This window comes from Gallinula chloropus, assembly GCF_964237585.1.
Source record: "Gallinula chloropus genome assembly, chromosome: 1".
NCBI lineage: Eukaryota > Metazoa > Chordata > Aves > Gruiformes > Rallidae > Gallinula > Gallinula chloropus.
Genome location: NC_140085.1, coordinates 204,697,629 through 204,718,370, shown reverse-complemented (window position 1 = coordinate 204,718,370; position 20,742 = coordinate 204,697,629). Strand labels below are relative to the sequence as shown.

General features: G+C 39.2%; 1 protein-coding gene across 3 annotated transcripts in view; it reads right to left on the bottom strand.

Moving 5' to 3' along the window:
- The window catches only part of GRIA4 (glutamate ionotropic receptor AMPA type subunit 4), a gene marked incomplete at both ends in the record, with an annotated part of 229,645 nt that overhangs the window by 148,624 nt on the left and 60,279 nt on the right, over positions 1–20,742 (bottom strand). For all 3 annotated transcript variants that reach the window (XM_084274676.1, XM_084274675.1, XM_084274677.1), the window contains one exon: positions 7,168–7,407. In XM_084274676.1, coding sequence (XP_084130802.1) covers positions 7,168–7,407 — 240 coding nt within the window. The remainder of the gene's footprint in view (positions 1–7,167; positions 7,408–20,742) is intronic.

Here is a 20,742-nt window from a genome sequence, read left to right as displayed (position 1 = left end):
TTTATTTAAGTCATTTAGACTGTTTTTTATCTGATTTTTGAACAATAGAATATACTAAATGTTTTTACAAAGGCTATATATAATTGAATAGCAGTAATGTATTATTAAAAGTTGCCCTGTAATAGAAAATCATCTTTTCTGTGTCTAAAGAACTGTGAAGAAGTCATTCCCAGTTTCCTAGAGGAATCATGAAAATTACATACATAGAAATCCTGAGGAGACATAAGAGATCATCTGAGGTGGTATCACTGCACCGAGGTGATATCACTGAGGTGGTATCAAAGCAAATCACCGCAGGCATTTTCTACCCTCTTTAAAACCTCTAGCAGTAAGAATTCCCACAGTCTCCTCAGATTATTCTAACCTTATTGAAACATTTTTTCCTTAAATATGCCTTCCTGCAAAATAATTCTCATTCTCACCTTGATTTCAGTGGGTACAAAGAATAGTTGGTCTTGGTCCTTAACAGATGTAGATTAAGTCTCAATTCCTAAAGCTATTTCGCACAGGCCATGATTTTCTTCTTTCCATATTCTTACTCTCCTCTGGACCCATGAAAGTTATATATGTGATACCTGTATGTGGTGGTCAATGACCATAGAGCCATTACACCAACAGATACTCAATGCTTGTGCTATGTTCATACTGAAGGCCTTTCATATAGCTGTGAACAGTACCTCACTGCTTTCAAAGAGCAAGGAAAAAGTGGTGGGACACTGCTGCTGCTATTAGGTGCTCTATGTGCCTTATCCACATGATCTCACTCCACTTCCTCAGCTCCCTGGAAAATTTTTGTCTTTCTTATTGCAATGGAAGTCCCAACAGGTGACACAACAGCACAGCAGCTGGGAGAGAGCAACATTTGGCATTCATTTCTCACATGCATCATTCTTTTTCCTGAATTTCAAAATAATATTTACTTTATTGGAATAGTATGGCTTGCTTAACTTATATTACTCTCCCCTACTTCGCTTTGGTGACACCCCACCTGGAGTACTGCTTCCAGCTCTGGGGTTCCTCAGTACAGGAAAGAAATGGAGCTTCTGGAGTGAGCCCAGAGGAGGTGATAAAGATGATCAAAGTGCTGGAACATCTCTTCTATGAGTTGGGCTTGTCCAGCCTGGAGAAAAGAAGGCTCCGGGGTGACCTAATTGCAATGTACCAATACTTAAAGGGGTCCTACCGGAAAGCGGGAGAGGGACTGTTCACCAGGGAGTGATAAGACAAGGGGCAATGGCTTCAAGCTGAAAGAGGGTAGCTTTAGGTTACATGTTAGGAAGAATTTCTTTACTACGAGGATGGTAAGGCACTGGAACAGGTTGCCCAGAGAGGTTGTGTAATCCCCATGCCTGGAACTGTTTAAGGCCAGGTTAGATGAGGCATTGGGCAACCTGGTCTGGTGAGTGTGTCCCTGCCCATGGCAGGGTTGTTGGAACTAGATGATCTCTGAGGTCCCTTTGAACACAAAGTAATCTATTATTCTACAATTTTATGATTCTACTTTTACATTCACCACAACTCCTGAAACATTTCCCACGGTACTCGTGCTGTGCCAGTTTACTCTGCACTTACTGCAGAGCCAGTTACTCTGAACTTTGTGTTTGCCTCTTTGATTCTTCCCCTCTAAGTTTTGTCTTTATACCACCTTTATCACATTTCACTTCCTTGATCGATGTATTTAGCAAGATCACTTTGAACTCTGAACCTGTCTTGTGTCATGCTTAGCTTGGGCAGGCTGGATACCAAAACTGTTCTCTGCTATCACGCAAAGTCATACTAGGTGTTCACTAGACCAGAGCAAAGACAAATGCCTTGCACCTCACCTGAGACCTTCTCTTACCTTTAAAACACCTCATTAATAATTTTGGGGCTATGGTTTCTAACTTACAAGATGACATGCTATAGTCAATCTCTATTTTCTATTATTTCTGGGAGAATCATAGCATCATTCAATTGCCTTGGTTGAAAGGGACCCTTTAGATCATCAAGTCCAATCACCACCCTAACCTGCCAACCACCACTAAACCATGTGCATAAGGACCATATCTAACCGTCTTTTAAATACCCCTATGGATGGAGACTCCACCACTTCCCTAGGCAGCCTGTTGCAATGCCTAACGACCCTCTCTGTAAAGAAGTTCTTCCTAATACCCAATCTAAACCTCCCCTGGCATAAACTGATGCCATTTCCTCTTATCACTTGTTGCTAGGGAGAAAAGGTCAGCCCCCACCTCTCAACCTCCTTTCAGGTAATTGTAGAGCACAATTAGGTCTCCCTTCAACTTCATTTTCTCCACACTAAACAACCCCAGTTCCCTCAGACACTCCTCATATCATTTATTCTCCAGTCCCCTCACCAGCCTCGTCATCCTTCTCTGGGCAAACTCCAGCACCTCAGTGTCTCTTCTGTAGTGAGGGGCCCAAAACTGAATGCAGTACTCAAGGAGGGACCTCACCAGCACTGAGTATAGGGGGACAATTACTTCCTTGTCCTACTCAGCACACTGTTCCTGACACAGGCCAGGATGCTGTTTGGACATCTGGGCACACTGCTGATTCATATTCAGTAGGCAGTCAACCAAGACTCCCAGGTCTTTCTCTGACAGACAGCTTTCCAGCTACTCTTCCCCAGGCACTGCTTGGGGTTATTATGACCCAACTGCAAGACCTGAAACTTGGCTTTGTTGAACCTCATGCCATTGGCCTTGGCCCATCGATCCAGCCTGTCCAGATCACTTCTTAGGGTGTTCCTACCACCAAGCAGATCAACACTCCCACCTAACTTAGTGTCACTTGCGAACTTACTGAGGGTGCACTCGATCCCCTCATCCAGGTCATTAAAAAAGATACTAAAGAAAACTGGTCTCTGCACAGAGCCCTGAGGAACACCACTGGTGACTGGCCGACAGCTGGACTTAACTCCATTCACCACCACTCTATTGGTCCATGTCAGGAATGAGGCAATTTCACTGGAGTTACTAAACAAGGATACACCAAACCTACTGCTTACTGCTGGGTCAGGCATTTTGTCAAAGGATAATAAACTGATGGGAAACAACCAATTCCATAATCTCCCTGAAAATAATAGGGAGAATTATACATTTTCTGTAGCTTCCTTTGTCTTCTCCAAATATCTAGGACTCACCTATCCTTCACAAGTCCTTAAGACAAAAGCTTGGAGGTTGCTACTCTATGTACTGTAGGATTAATTGAAATGGGCTGTCAGGTCTTGGGTAACCTTTCTGCCAGGTTTAGATTGTAATAAACAGGAATGGTTTCAACCTTCACAGCATTGCTATAAAAACACTATCCAGAAATGTGGTAAAATTAAATGTATCTTGTACACAGCAAGCTGATTTTCCTCACCTGCAACCATGACTGAGTTGGTTTAATGAACAATATGTAATTATAAGGAGCAAAGGGAAAAAAAAAGCATCAACAAGGTACATAAACAGGCTCACATACGATGCCTAATTTCTAGAGAACTATAACTATTTTACAGTCCTCGCCTCTGGTGAGCCAACTGCTAGGCCAGCTGGTAGCTCTACCCCTCCTGCTACCGCTCTTTAGTCACAGTGAGGGACTGAAAACTCTTGCTGCGAAACACGGTTGAATTCAAATGGCTGCTGAACTTTTGTGAAAGCAGTTTCCAGCCTGCTGGCTGCCATCCTCCCTGGTGTTTCACACTGCTCTGCAGCTTCTCTACTGCTCTCCACCCTGGGACTCTTAGTTCTTGGTAATCCCTCCAGTTTTACTAGCAACTTTAGCCATTCCAGCTCCCACTAAGGTTGCACACAATGTGGAATACCATCCCTGGAGGTATTTAAAAGGCATGTAGATGTGGTGCTTAGGGGCACAATTTAGTTGTGGACTTGGCAGTGCTAGACTGATGGTTGGACACAATGATCTTAAAGATCCTTTCCAACCTGAATGATTCTACAATTCTATTCTTAAACAGTTTCTCAAACCTCAGAAAAAACCCTCCAGTCTCATATGATTTCAAGGTCCAACCTTTCTGGTGCTAGAAAACACTATTTGTCAACTAGCAAAATCATACTGTAGGCATTCACATGCTAGGTCAAAAAATCCCATGGATTTGCTGATGAACAGCTCCACTGTATGCCTGTTTTTAAAAGAAATACCTCTCAATAAAATAATATATAAAAGCTAAATGGTCTTCTGGTCTACCCATTTGATTCACTGACTCAAGTCCCTCTAGAGGTGACATCAACTATTAACAGAGCACTTCAGCCCCACTGGGCTTCGCTTTCCTCTGAGTATCTCAAGGAGTTATGGCTTATAATCGAACCCTTTCCCACTATGCTTTGTGCAAACCAGGTAAATGTTCTTCAGCCTGCTTTTTCCCTGTCCTGTGTGTGTTCCTGGCACTTTGCTCTTAATATTAATTGTACTAAAACAGGTCATAATTAAACCTTTTAATGGAAGGAGGGTAAGAGGAAGGACAATGCATGGGAAAAAAAGGACCCTTAAGGCTTTAGCCTTCTGTGTTACTCTTTACTTTTTCACTTCCCTTCTTAAATAATAAGCTGAATTTTCCTTCATCTTTCTCTTACGTCTAATGCCTTTCGCAAAACCTGTTCTCCTTTCCTGTAACGTCCCCTGCTAGGGCAAATTTATTTTGTATCTTTGCCATTCTTCCTAGTATCTTCATTCTGTCACAGGACAGTGATTTTCCAGACTGCAAGTCTGGCAGAACATCAGAAAGGAAGGTTTAACATAATAGCTGAAGCCATCACCTCATCAGAGTTTGTGAGCTCCAAGACTATTCCATGGCGCAAACCCAAGTGATGCAACAAGAGTGCATTCCTGACCAGAACTGAAATGCAAACATAGATGTCCCCAGCAGCAAAGTGACTGGGGTTCTCAGACAACCAAGAGGCTGTTGAAGAGATGAATGGAGTGATACAACAGAGGAACCTACCTTAATAATAGGATTTAATTTAATAGGCTGAAGGTTTGCCTAAGTTTATTCTGTCAAACCACCTTCTGCCAAGGACATCTGCCTTTTACAGTGCTGATAGCTGCTAAATGCTGCCTTCTTCACAGCTACCGTGTCTGGTTTGAATTCATGCTTATGCTTTTACCTTCCCCCATAAAAGTTTATTTATGGCTTCCTGGTTAAGCTGTGAAGATCAACTTGCAGGCCCTGTATCAAACCCAAAAGGCTAAGGGGCTTTCCCTTCCTTCAGTTTGCTTGGATGGGGCTGCTCAGAGAGACAGGGAATTATCTGGAATGTAAAGGAAGGATCTTTGGCAAAAATATAGACAAGGTTAAGTTCTGGCCTCACTTCCAGAGAGACCCTGTGACTCGGTGTCAACGACTTGTTTATGTTTTTCCAGTTACATTGGTAGTAAAAGACAATACTTACTTACTACTTTTTTTCTTATCACATCTTAGCTCCACATCAAAAATTTCTTTTGTGGAACAGTAGTAAAAATCATTCAGCAATGCTACATCTTTGCAGTCATCTTAATACCTAACTTATTTTTCTTCTGCCTTAAATTGCACTACAAGATGTACTCAGAATTTGAGAGACTTTCTAACACAGCAGCCCCTGAATCCAAGCTGGCAAATGTCATCTCTTCATCAAAGACACACCAATGAGTTTAGAGTTGCTGAGTTAAGTACTATAAGAATCGTTTATTAACCACACTGTAATAGATGATGTTCTGACACTGCCCTTGGTGTGATATTGCGTGCTTAAAAATGATGTCTCAATCTAATTAAGCATGTGAATTTAGATGAGAAAGGTGACTGCAGGTTGTGCACTTCTTCTCTTAACGATTTTTTGAACTTGTAGGATCACAACTGTAATTATGTGCTTATTTTCCTCTTACCTATTACTATGCCTTGACTAAGAATACTATTTATTTTAATTTTTCCATTCATCTAATACATTCCATAATGTTTCCTAGAACTTCTTTTGTGGGTCCAAGAAGCATAAAAACACATCTTTATTTGAAAATCCTCAACAATTATGGAACAATACAAGCCCTTTCATTGTGTTCCATTACTCATTTTGATTTAAATTCAGGTATTTAGGCAGTATATCAAGCTAAAACTCACTAAAATTTAGTGCTTGTATATATGAGAAAATTGACTTCTATAGCCATAATCAAATAATTAAACAGATTTAGTTAGGTCCGTATAATTCCCTATTTCTACTGCAGAGTAATTATACTGGAATAAAGCCACTTTAATTCCGGAATAGACTGTCCACATGGGGAGCTATATTGAAACAGCTGTAGTAAAATAATTATTTGACTACAGCTATGCCGCTTGCTTCCCCTCTGAAAGCAAGCCATCAACATAAAAATCTTGCCTCTTTCACAGAAGCTTAGCCACGTTGGCTCAGTTCTACTCCATAAACAGAGGCAAAGGGCTTTGCCAGCAGAATGAACACACAACATGGAGAACAGGAGATTTTACTTCTTGATTCAGCACCGAGTGCTGAGGCACAGTGATGCGCTTGGAGTGTTTTACCACTTAAAAGGTTCTGAGAAGCTCTTGGATGTGGAGTGAAGAACATGGTAGAAAGCGTAACCTTTTGTGCAATGTACTAAGCATTTTAGAAAAGCGTAGTAGACCACAGAGGTAACTCCAGATGAAGGGAGTAGAATATGGGCTACTGCAACGTTCTTTCTCTCTGCTGCCTGTAGATATGTCTTGCCTGGCAGGTATTGCCTCTTACCTCTACTCTGCTGTACACTGAGGGCCTCACACTGAGTGAACCTTGACCTTCCCAAGCATGGAAGCCCCAAAGGGTTTGCAACATCTCATCTGACACCAGCACAGGTGCTGAGAAGTGGTCAGTCCTCTACTTCTTTGTACCACTGTCACTTACGAAGTGTGTTGAAAAGTGAGCAGAGCTGTAAAATTCTGCTCATTGGACTGTGCCTTTGTTTCACCACAATTAGTTAAAGTGGTTTAGTATTCTAGACTTAAAGCACAGGCTTTGGCTGGGCGATTACATAGTATTTGCAGCCTATATCCAACATTTGCAGATGAAGGAATTCTTCAGAGGCATTTCGCAGCAAAGACCCTTTAAAATTTGACTCCCCAAGCTCTCAACATGATGCAAAAAAGCATGGTTCTTGCCAAAGTCATTTGAACTAAAAAGATAAGAAAGCTGGGTCACAACTCACCTCGATCTGTGTCATACAGGAAGACAAAGCGGTTCCATTCATAATGATCCAACAAGCTCAAGAGGGCTCCCCGCAGCGATGGCCGCAGCTGCAGCACAAACTGACTCTCACCCTCCGTGGGGAAACTCGGCGTAATGAGGGAGATGTGCAAGGCGCTGCAGAATGAGGTCAAGGTATGTACTGATCTCTTATCATATAGTCCAAAAATGGCAAAAACTCCTCTAGAATACTGGGAGCAGACTGGAAGAAAAAACAAAACAAAACCCAAGAGTTCAGCAGGTGACACAACCTGTAAATGCGTACTTGCACATTCTAACATCCTGAAATTTTTAATTTGAAGATACACCTTTCTGCCTGTATTTAACTACACACACTTTTCACACTTGTTTCATTCTGCAAACCAATAAATAAATTGCTAAATAACATTTTGCCACTTTTGGATCCTATTCGTAGACTATTACACTATCTGTAGTGTTTTCACTCTAGAATAAAATATAAAATAAATAATGTGGTTTGGCAAACCAGTGAAAAGTCAACATACATTGTTTTAACCACAGCTCTGCTTGTATTTAAGGCATTGATCATTGTGATTACCTTCAACAGAAAAGTGTTCACATTTTAAATTGTGAAAATTATAATGAAAAATGTTACTGACCTCCTAAGTGGAAACGAGACATTTTGCACTGTAACAATGTAGAACTTAAACTTCCTTTTAAGCAGGAAGCCCATGTGCTACATTAAAACTCTACTACAGACACTGAGTAAAAATCTGCTTCATGAATAATCTCCTTCACTTTAAGAGAGCAGTTGAAGGAAAACATAGTAAGTCAATGTGAGCGGACTTTTGCCCCAAAGCTTTTATTTCTACTCTGTGTCAACCTCAAAACCAGAAAACAAATGACCTGAATATATATTCTGAGTTTTGATTTGTTCTTGGACTCATTTAAAAAATAGAGAAAGACTTTTATTGCTTTCAACAGACTGGATAAGGGCCTTACTGATCTATGTATATCTATGCAGGCATAATGGTATTTTCTTGAGGAAAAACTGTCTTTCTAGCAATTCAGAATCACAGAATCACAGAATTGTAGGGTTAGGAAGGTTAGTTGGTTTCTGCTTCTCCATCTCTACTGTAAAATACTTCTGCTGACATACCCTAAGATCACATTGTGATTTTCCAAATCTGCTGATTTATCATCACAGGATAAAAGTTCTGTTCCTTCTTCCTTATGAGCCATTTCCAAATGATAAGTTTCTGCTTATGGCATAATATTTTTATTAGTCACTATTATTCATTTTCCTTTATGTCACATCTATTACTGTACTCTTCAAATTTTTACTTCCAGTTACAGTCATAGACTGCTCTGAACTTCTATCGATGTCTTTATCTGCCCCATCAGCAAATTCCATCAAGGTGCTCTGACTTTTATCTTTGTGTCTACTGTAAAGTCACTCTTCTAGTATCTTCCACCTGGAGCTATGCTTCTCCAGGCTGAAATCTCCTCTTCTACCAGCATTTTTTGCCATCTTCCAGTTTCATGCTCACCTTTTACCTCTTGTATTTTCATAAATCACTTCTCTGAGGAGCACGTCTGTTTTGCTTCATTCTCTTGACAATTGGAAGATATGGATTAATCACATACTTTCTATCTTAATAATATCCTTTATGCCATTTTCTCTCTATAGAGATATTTTAAAGCTTTATTTCCATTAAAATATATATTCTATACCTTTGCAGTCTACTGACATTAACCTGCTAGATCCATGTCTGCCAGGTTCTATGTCCCCTTTTAAAAATAGGTACTATGTTTTTCTAATCACTCATCACATGTATCACAACTCATTTAACAGCTTTACTAAGAAGCACTTGTTATTGCATCCATCCTTCAGTAAACCAATTATTTAAGAACCATGGAAGAAAGTGGTGATTTCCCTATTCCCATTAGCCATCACGCTTCTTTTAAGGTCAATGTCCTCCTTGAGTGAAAATCAATGTGATGCATCTATTAGTTCTATGTCTCTAAGCAGATTTTACTGTTTTTTCTGTCCCATCATCAAAATAGAACATCTTTAATTACTTTCCTATTTCCTGTCCTTGTATTTAAAGATGTAAATGACCTTCTACTGTTATTTTAATGTTTTTGACAAGTTTCAAGTTTCAGTGGCAGCGCTAACGTAGGCTCTCATTTCTGTAACAAATGTTCTCTATGCCTTCTAACTTCAACACAATCTTTCTTACTAATAACACTTTTTAAACACTTTTTTTTAAACACTTTTTTTTTAAATATCTTTCTTGTATAATCATTCATTCACTTCTGGAGTCACATCCTGCATGTTGCTTTCCCTCACAGAAGGATTCCTCAGTGTTTTACAAGTGTTGCTGTGATGAAATGTCAGGCCTTCTCTACTTTTAAACACAGTCCAATTAACTTTGCCAACTGAAATAGTTGAATGTAAACCTTGTGTACATAACTGGTAGTTACTTAATGTGTTTTCTGTTTAGAGAAACCCCTTGTTTAGGTCCTGCATTGCCTTCCTACTTTGCAGTTCTATGTGGGCAAAGTGTACTTTTCATAACACATGGTCCATGCAGTAGGATTCTACATGATGCCAAAATTGAAAACAATGTCAAGCTATGAAATTGTACACTTAGTGGAATTAAAGCTCAAATTCATTCTTAGGATGAGAACAAGGAAGAAAAAAAAATCACACTTGACATTTCATTAAATAACATGATACGACCCTTGAAATACTTTTAACTAAAAGTAGCAGAATAATAATTCTTCATGTTTTCAAAGGAAACTATCCTTGTCACAGCCTAAATCCAAATGCAATAAAACATTATCTGACAGTCATTAAAGTCCTGAAATAAACAATCCACAAAACGTTGTGCTGCTATACTTGAGGTCAAGACAGGGAAGCTACTGAATAGTGTCCTTCTTTGCTCCTTGATAAGAAAAAATGCTAAGATGAAGGTCATGAGAATTTTTTCTTACTCAGTGCAATACCCACAGAGAGGAAAAAATGCCTGTGACACTATGGAGATTAGGCTTAAACATATGCAGAGATGCTGCAATGCTCCTGAATCAATTTTACAGTAATCAGCAGCGACCACAAAAATCAGCAAAGCCAAGAGGATTTGCATTCTGACTCACTACTGTTCTCAGAAAATGCCTCCAGGCAAACATGACTACCTGGATTTCCCAATTCTTTATCCATTTCTCTTATACTTCTACAAGCATTTTACTTATAAAAATGGCCTAAATTACGCTTGCTAAAACACAGTCTCCTATTAGCATTCGAAGAAAATTTTGTTCAAGATTTTTTTCCCCTCATAAATACAAAACATTGACAAAAACACATTCATTAGAATACTTTGAAATAGACTGAATAATAATTTGTCTTTATACCAAATATCTCTTCAGAGCTGACAACTTAATTCCAGAATTACCCATATGATTTTCTTCTGCAAATTTTGCAATGACATTGGTCTCAGCAGACGTAAAATGAATGTGGAGGTCAGCCTCCAGAAAAGATGTTGCAATGCCCCTTAAGTGACATGATTATGTTATTGCAGTAGCTGTAATATAAATTATATATGTTCTATTGTAGAAAAAAATCCCAACTTCTTATTCACTGATTTCCAGGCATTATACCCGCATAGTTCAAATTCTCTAAACAGGCACAGGGGAAGTCAGAATTCAAAATACAGCTGCAACCATAACCATGAAGATGACACAGAAGAGGTCAAGGGAAAATCTGAGAGATGTGTATGTACAAATACACCTACATATGCATACCTGCACAAATATTTTCATGATTCTAGTCTTGTTTTATTTTTTGGTCACATCCAAAAGTTTTATAATTTCTTATAGAGACAAATAAAACACTACCCTAACAATATACTTACAAAATTAATCCTGATAATCTGGTCTGCCAACAGCAGAAGCTCTGCTTGGCATCCTGTTTGGTACCTATACCATACAGGTAGGAATCTAGAAAACTAAGTCTGGCACAGAAGGAACATGGTAGATCCTGCTTCAGAGCCATGACTCACAGGTTGTCAGTCTTCCAGGACACAAGCTCTGGAACAACGACTTTAAAATGCTTTTGCCTAGGTTTTAGGCTCCTGTGTGGGAAGCCCCGGCCCAGCTGGCTGTTACAGATACCTCAACAGGTCCACCAATCTGCCATAAACTCATAAAATGTAGAAGCACCAAAACTGAAAGAATCAGAGCTGTTTCTGTTACAGAAGTTTTCCAGGTATGAGGACAGTCTTGCATTGCTGTCTCCTCATATCCTCCTGTGCTTTGGAAAGCCACACCAGGATTGGGGCTTGTAGTCAGTTCATAACATCTCTGCCACTCCTTCCTCCTCACACTGTCCCTCTCACTAAACCTAAGTGTGAGGTCCCGTCATGAGACACAGTCCTTCCTGAACTGCTTCAACCTGGGCCATTCTTTGTGAACAGCCCCAGTGTGGGTGCCTTCCATGGGGTACAGACCTTCAGGACCAGACTGCTCCAGTATGTACCCCATGGGGTCACAAGCCCTGCCAGAAAACATGCTCCTGTGTGGGCTCCTCTCTATGGACCACAGCTCCTGCCATAGGCCTGCTCTGGTGTGGGCACTCCACAGGCTACAGCTTCCTTAAGGACACATCTACATGCTGCAGCACAGGGTCCTCCATGGGCTGCAGGGTGCTTGCCAGTTCCACCATGGCCCTCCATGGGATTCAGGGCAACAGCCTACCTCACCAGGAGCTGTAGAGATTCTCTCACTCCAGCACCTGCAGCGGTTCCTCCTCTCCCTCCTTCTTCACCCACCTTGGTGTTTGCAGGGTTTTTTGCTCATATACAGTGGTTTTTACCCTTTAATAAGTATTTTATCATCACAGTATCGCTGATGCGCTCATCTTCAGTCAGTGGTGGGTCCATTTTAGAGCTAGCTGAAAACTGTCTCTGTCCAACATGGAGGTGACCCCTGATGTCTTCTCAAGGAGGCCACCCCTGTACCCTCCACACAAGCAAAAGTCAATACACTGGTAAAATCCAGACAGCAAAAACTTCAAAAATGTATATAAGGAGTTATATTTCTTTTCCACCACAGTAGTACATGAAATGTTTCATTCAGCTGCCGTGTACCTGCATTTGCTAGCACTGATACAAAAGTACTGGGCAGTTTTTCTCAACCTAAAGAGTTGAGGCCATCTTCCCAGAGAAACAGCCTAGCCATATGGAGATACAAGCTCTTCAAGTGAGATGAAGCACAGAAGGGAGATACATTTCATCTAAATAAGGACCTGCCTCCCAAGGTCAAATGATTTATCAACTTAGATGTGTGAAAGCTCCAACGCTTGAGATGAAATTAAGTAGTATTTCTAAAACAGCTTTGAGATTAGTGTTCCCTGTTAAAATGTCAAAACACGTTTCTTTTAATTTTGCACAGAGCATCCTGATACTCATTTTGTTCTCCCTGATCCACGTCCTTCTGATCACTCCATTGACCTTCACCTCCTGGAAGAGGATACAAGGCCAGACAGGTCTCTAGTATTACAATCCAGTAAAAAATCTGATACAAATACGCTCTTTCTCTGGGTTCTGTTTGAGACTGCAGATTTTATACTAAATTATGCTGTTGCATTAAGAAAAATTCCCAGCACTGAGACCAACTTAATGAGCTACCTTCATCAATTAAATCACTGACATAAGATGACAAATAGAATTATAAAAGAGAAAACAATGTTACATAAAGTGGGTAGATGAAAAGCAGTATAGATGTATTATAACCAGTTTACTTCTATCTTAAAAACTATCTTGAGTAGAAAACGAAATTTCTAAATACTGCTACCCAAAAAAGAGGACAAGGGAAACAAGGAGCTTCTTACACATTACATTATTAGATTTTTTTGATCTTCCTCTCCATCCAGGAGGCATGTATCATGTTTTGGGCAGCATCATGCCTAAAGCATAATAACTGGTAGTAATAACTCATCATTACTTTAAATAAAATCAATTCATTGCTCTTCAATTTAATACAGTATTAATGATGAAGGTGAACAAAAAGAGAGAAAAATAACATTTTTACAGTTTAAAAAAAAAGGAAAAAAGAATCACAAGAATTACCCTCTCAAATATTTATTCCTCTCAAACATGTATATGTAACTGCCTAATGAGAAGTCTGCTATGTTGGCCACTAAAGTTCTAAAACTAAATTCATACTCTGGAGCAAATCACTTCACATTCCCATGCCTCAGTTCTCAACATTTCAACTGTCTGGTCTATTTTGGATTATAAGCACTTGACAGGAAGGCCAATCTCAGATGTCTGTAAAAAGTTTATCACAATGGTCCAACTGTCAGCTGTGTCTTTTGAGTGCTACTTCAATGTGTATAAACGTTGCACCTAATGGACCTTTATCTTGCAATTCTATAGTAAATTCTGGAACCCTAAAATCACATAAGCACTTGTCCCAAAGGTCAGTCGCATGCATAAAACAAGCACATACTAACGAGTGTGCAGGAGTGTTTATGTGGAGATCAACAGATGGATCCATCAAACTTAAGGGACAGAAAATTCATGTCCTTTACATTTAATCCACAGCAGTGGGTTGCTTCTAGTACTTTATAAGTGACTTGCTAGCTCATTTAAAAAAACTCTCCTAGGAACAATGAAAACCTTGGTTTAAAGTGCTAGATCAAATGGTAATTTAGGAAAAGCAGTTTTGTTTGTGCAACTGCAGATGTGAGAACATATTGCAAAGCAAAATACAAAATTGCTACATTTTTTAATTAATAATTTAGTTTCCAGAAACAATTTTTCTGAATTTTCTCTAAAAGACTATTTCTGCTCAAAGTCAATTCCTGATTGTGCATTTCTTGCCTATTGAATGGAAAATTGAATTGAATTAGCTTAATTAACATGCATAGTATTTTCTTCTTTTAAAATCAATTTGAACATTGTAATATAGCATTTTGTGCTAAGATCTTATACCAACAGATCACTGTTACAGAACATTAACTTCAAGACATTACCCTGAGAGAGGATCAGACAAGACTGACTTGTAGATCCAACTACTGAACTCTGTTCCATATGGAGCAAGATTTACTCTTCACAAATTAATAGACTGATTAAAGTTTCCTCCAAACCAATCCCAAATGAATTTGTGAAAGGAGTGTGTGTATCTTTGTATGTATATGTGCATGCAGGGAGAGTGGAGAGTCCTGTTTCACCTATCCCCTATCACCTGAAAGGTAGGGATTTAAATATTTTTTCCTTTTTTTCCTGTCTCTAAACCAGAAAAAGATATATTCAGGAGACATATTCAGAAGACAGATCATCCCAGTTTAAGATGAGTGATAAATTAAGTGTAGTGATTCATTCAGTCTTTTGGCTGTGAAAGAAGATTATGCTGCTATGAAAGACTTGGCACCTACATTTAGATTTAAATTTCACTTTAGGAAATGTACCTCCCTATGTTCAATGCAATTTGGAACATGTCCTTTTCTGAGGCCCTTCTCATACAGTGGGCACAGATCTCTTCCAGCCAGGGGTTGCAGGTACTTCTCAGAAACAGACCATGTATCTCTATTTTCCTGAAAAGGGCTGAAGGCTTTCATTTCTTGATGGAGAACACAAAGTTGCTTGGCCTTTCATAAATTTTGATGAGGAAAAATGCTTTAATCTTGAAGTACTTTCTGTCCGAAAAACCTTCTCCAACACTAAGGTACTTTATTTTCTTTAATATATAGTTTCAAATAATTTAAATCCAATGGAATATTTTTACACAACAAGAAAACATTTTCCACATTTATAAAAATTTTTATTTCAGCTCTGCCTTGGCTAATCTCTTTGATAGAACTCCCCTCATGAATTTCCCATTTGCTGAATGCTAACAAATCTTTTCTTGTTTTTAGAGGAAGTATTTTACAGCTCTCTCTGCAATAAATTATCCGGTCTTTGTGCCTTTGTCCTCCAGTCCTGACCACTCCATGTATCTGGTATTTATAGCTGGCTGGCAGTGCACATACACGTGTATTTCCCTACCTCTGCCAAAACTTTCTCTTTGAACTTACTCTCCCATAGAGAATTCACATGCAGCATTTACCTTTCATAGTCATACGAAAGAGAACCCACATTGGCACAAGAGTTCTTTTATAGATTTTTTTTTATAAAAAACCTAACAAAAATATCAGCACCGTGTGACACTGCCAGGTTTCGCAAAACTGTAGAAGTTTTTTTTTTAAAGATGAAGGGTTTGGTAGAAAGTTCCCAGGAAACCAGCAGATTTTCTCAAAGAAAAAATACCTATGTTTTGTGGGGTTTTTTAATCTGTTTTTTTTCCCCTTCAGGATAGAATCTTAGAGACACGTAACAGATTGCATGGAAATTAGACTGAATTACAGTAAAACACTGGTTTATGGAATCAATGTTAAAACTCCAAGTTGCTTGAGGTTAACATTTCAACTCAGATACTCAAGTGGTAGTAAGACCTTGTGAAATCACATCACCTCTTCAGTTTTCTAGTTGAGGAAAAGCTCATCTTTACTAGATTAATATCTAGAGAAATTATGCTTTATAACTTATCTAGATCATCTGTGTGATCGAACATTTTTTCCTTCTGTGTTTAAACACTTTTGCTGGTTTTGGATTAAATCATTTCCGTGTGAGACATATGATTTCTTTCAGTTCAAATTTGAACATCATCCAAACATTCCTTTTTAAAGAAAAAAAAATATTCTTTGCAGCTTGTTTTTCCCCGAAAACATAAGATTTTACAAACCCTGTCCCCATATCGCATTTTAACAAAACATAACAAAAAGAAGTCTGAATTTAAAAAGTAATCCTTCGATGGCCCAATTCTCTACATTAACCTTTTTTTTCTTCTCTTAAAAATGGAGAAGATAGGCACAGTCAAACAGACTTTTTCCTTTCCAGAAGAAAAAGAACTGAAAAAAAATCAATACAGTTTTCAATAGGAGTTTAAGTTATAAAATATGCAGTTCATTACATAAACATATCTTTGTATACATAGCTACATAAACACCATTTTTTCTTATGCAAAAGAAGAACTATTTGTAGTTTTTGGAAAAAAAATAGCAGCAATAATTTTTTCTTCATTTTGGAGAAATACATGTTAATTTTTCATTACTCTGTCAGCAAAACTGTCATTGACAGGTTTGAACTGAATTTCGTAAGACATACAAGAGGTGGAGCCACAGAGTATGGCTTTTCACATGTGAAGACCGTGGGTTTATTTATGGTGGATAACAGATTTCAATGCTTCCATGATTTCTCTTCTGTGTTAATGCAAGTATGTTCTGATGAGTAAATAAATTTTAGAAAATAATATGAAATTTAGCCTTTAATGCACATCCAAAATGTACTTCTTGATTGTTTGGGTTGTTTCTTAAGCATCACCACTGGAAATGATGGCTCTCCCAGAACATGTAAGTGCCTCTGACAGCATAGAATTACCCCATAAATTGTGTTATCTTATTGTCTTTACTGTTTTTCCTAGCCTCCATCTAATGAACTGGCAAATGGCATGTGGAGAGATAGATGTAGTTTAAGTGGAAGACAAGGAGTTGGCAAATTTTCACACTCTGTTTAATTTCCACTGGTTGTAGACACAGCACTTAGCTTTTTTAAGTTTTCCAATCTGAAAACCAAAGATTCAATCATTTAAGTTCTTCACATGGATAAAATCTTTTCAAAGATTTGCTAAGATGACTGTAGATACTCCTATTATCCATCACTGGCCCATTCACCAACAATTCTCTCAGATTTGTTTAATTGTTCTGTACTTCATACCTCAAACATCCCTGGCATTATTACTCTTAACTTCACAACACCAAAACCATACCAAGAGATTTTCTTTCCTGCTCTTCCAAGAAATTTGGCCCATTTAAGTGACTAGATATATCTGGGAATTATGGTTACTTAAGACATCTCACACCGACATCTCAAACAGATTGTGTTTTCATTACTTGTACTTGTTCCTTTATGTTGCCGTGTTGTTTTGATCATCTTGCTGCACAGAAGGTTTTTTAGCATCTTGTAGCTTTCCTGTTTCCCCCAGATAATGGAGTGATCATAGCTAAGGGATTTTTCAGCTGTAGATCCTACTTACTATGGACATGCCGTGTCAAAATGACATTAGGGAATTACTGTCTGTGGAGGGCAAAAAGTCCAAAGCTTAAGAAACACTGAGCTATCTCTTTTCTTCACCTCGCCCCCTCACCCTTTTTCCCCTGTGTGCCTTGCAGTTTCTTCGCTATTAATTTTAAGAGAGAGCTGCTTCTTAGCCTCCTACAATTATGCCAGTGGGAATTAACCACAATACAGTTGGGTGGTTTTAAAATCAAATGCTTGGCATAGATTACTGGAAATGCATCTTCCACTGTCTTCCCTTTTTTTGTTACTGAGCTGTTTCTTTCTCTGAAAACCTAATCTTTCTGTTTCTTTATGTACAAAACACATTTCTAAATAGCTGTGGATCTCACGTAATAACAAAAATAATGAATAAAATACCTATTAAAAATAATGTTTGAACAAGGTTGTTTAGAGTGAAAGCCATTCACCTTCTAAATGGAAGACCAGCCTCATCAGATCTGAGCACAAGATGGACTCTGGTCATGTCCCGGTGTTTAATGACTTCAAGCCCTAACTGCTTGATATGAAAGGCAGGTTTCAGTGTCAAATGCTGTGAATATATTACACTTTCTAAATAATTCCTTTCAGGTAAAACAAGACTTAAGAACAGAAGTTTAATACTTACATAAATACCTCCGTGTATACATTTTAAGAATATGTATGCATGTTTTCTATTTCTGTTGATCACAAATTCTTTTATTCTAATGCAAACTGTACAGCTCTTTATACTAAACACATATACATCTCTTAATATAAAGTGGCATAGATGTTAGCTTAGGGATCTTTAAAACAAAATATGCAGACAAGCCAAATAAAAGTATACGAGTTAGTAACTCTGGATAACATACTCATCCTACTTAAATAATTCTCCATGTTTAGTTTAACAAGAAGAGTATCACAGAATCATAGAATTGTACAATGTATTGTACAAAGATTGGAAAGGCCCTTTAAAGGAAATCTAGTCCAGGCCCCCTATAGTGAGCAGGGATGCTCACTAGATTAGGTCGCTCAAGAGCCCCATCAAGCCTGACCTTGAATATCTTCAGGGATGGGGCCTACACTACCTCTCTGGGCAACCTGTTCTAATGATCTACCACCCTCATAAGAAGGACTTTTTTCCTAATATCCAATCTAAATCTCCGCTTTTTGAGTTTAAAAACCATTACCTCTTGTCCTACTACTACATGCTCTCATGAACAGTTTTTCCCCAGCTTTCTTATAGGCACCTTTCAAGTACTGGAAGGCCGCTATAAAGGTTCTCTCAGAGCCTTCTCTTCTCCAAGTTGAACAAGTCCAATTCCCAACTCTCTCAGCCTGTCTTCATAGGAGAGATACTCCAGCCCTTTGATCATTTTTGTGGCCCTCCTCTGGAAAGAGTCCAGCACAGGGCTATGAAGATGATTAAAGGACTGGAGCATCTCCCCTTCGAGGAAAGGCTGAAGGAACTGGGACTGTTCAGCCTCGAGAAAAGAAGGTTAAGAGGGGATCTGATCAATGTTTATAAATATCTCAAGTATGGGACACAAGGGGAAATAGCCAGCCTCTTTCCAACAGTCTGTGGAGAGAGGACAAGGGGCAATGGCTGCAAGTTGGAGCACAGGAAGTTCCGCACCAATATGCGGAAGAACTTTTTCACAGTGAGGGTGACAGAGCACTGGAATAGGCTGCGCAGGGGGGTTGTGGAGTCCTAGGGAACCTGCTTTGGCAGGGGGGTTTGACTTGACAATCTCTGGAGGTCCCTTCCAAGCCCAACAATTCTGTGATTATGTGATTCTGGATGCACTCAAACAGGTCTATGTCCTTCTTGTGTTGAGAGCTCCAAAGCTGGACACAGTACTCCAGCTGAGGTCTCACCAGAGCAGAGCAGAGGGGCAGAATCACCTCTCTCGATCTGCTGGCCACACTTCTTTTGATGCAGCCCAGGATGCGGTTGCCTTTCTGGGCTGCAGAGGCACTTTGGTGGTTCATGTTCAGCTTCTCATTCACGAGTACTCCCAAGTTCTTTTCCTCAGGGCTGCTTTCAAGTACATCATCTCCTAACCAGTATAGATAACAGGAATTGTCCCAACCCAGGTGCAGGACCCTGTACTTGGTTTTGTTGAACCTCATGAGGTTCACCTGGGCCCACTTCTCCAGCCTGTCCAGGTCCCTCTGAATGGCATCCTGTCCCTCCAGCATAACTGCACCACCCAGCTTGGTGTCATCAGCAAACCTGCTGAGGGTGCACTCAAATCCCACTGTCAATGTCATTAAGAAAGATATTAAACAGCAGTGGTCCCAGCACGGACCCTTAAGGAACACCACTTGTCACCATCTTTTATCTGGACTTTGAGCCACTGACCACCACCCTCTGAATGCAAAAATCCATCCAATTCCTTATCCACTGAACAGTTCATGAACTGAGAGAGTCTATCCAACTTAGAGAGAAGGATGTTGTGAGGGACCATGTCAAAGGCCTTGCAGAAATTCTGAGGAAGGAGATACTTAGGAAATTAATGCGCTATTTTCTGAGAAGCTAACTGAAGATGAGGGAGAATGTTTACATTGTCTCATACAGCATAGTTACCGCCCACAATACATTGTGTCACATGAAATAATTGCATTTTAAGTTCTGCACGAATTAACATGTCTTTTCTAACTCTGTATTTGTAAAACTTCTAACAAAGTGGTGTGTTTATCCAAAACTGGAACTCCTAATGGCTACCAGACTAAGAACAGCCTGCAGAACGTAGGCAAAGTTTCTTAATGATTGTCGTGACCTATGTCCCTTCAGTCAAGTAGCCATTCTGAAACCCAACATAATGTTAAAATAGGCAGGAATTGCTTAGCATATCTTATAGTCTCCCATAAGAGCAAAATTTCTAGCTTGAATTCCAGTCAGCTGATGTCACTGGACTGCAGTATTGCATTGTTGGCTATAGCAATGCCAGAATCTTTCTTGCAAACTTTTTCATGGCATTTCCCAACACACAGAGAGATGGATGTACCACCTACAGACTTAAAATCATGAACCCAAAGAAATTCAACTGCATTCTTCTCCTTACATGTACTGTGATACAGTATTAGTGTTCCTATCCTGCTCTTAGATCAACAATCAAAAATGCTGTTTCCATCTCTCTTCCTCTGGCACTGTCAGATTGTGAGCTTATAAATGAGAACAGTAATCTGTAAAGCATAATAAAAAGATGGGAAAATGTATTCAGAATGACTTAAGTGAGAGGGCATTGATGGTCAAAGCCTAATACAGCTGTTAATATTCAGGTTTACGCACTGCTTCACATCTTACTACATGCAATGATTTTTCTTCATTTCCCCCCAAAAATTACATTCTGAAGGTAGAGATCATGATTTCTCTTCTTGGAAACTACCCAGCAAACAGAAAGCAGCAACAAAACCATATTTTTCAGTTATCTTCATTTCTT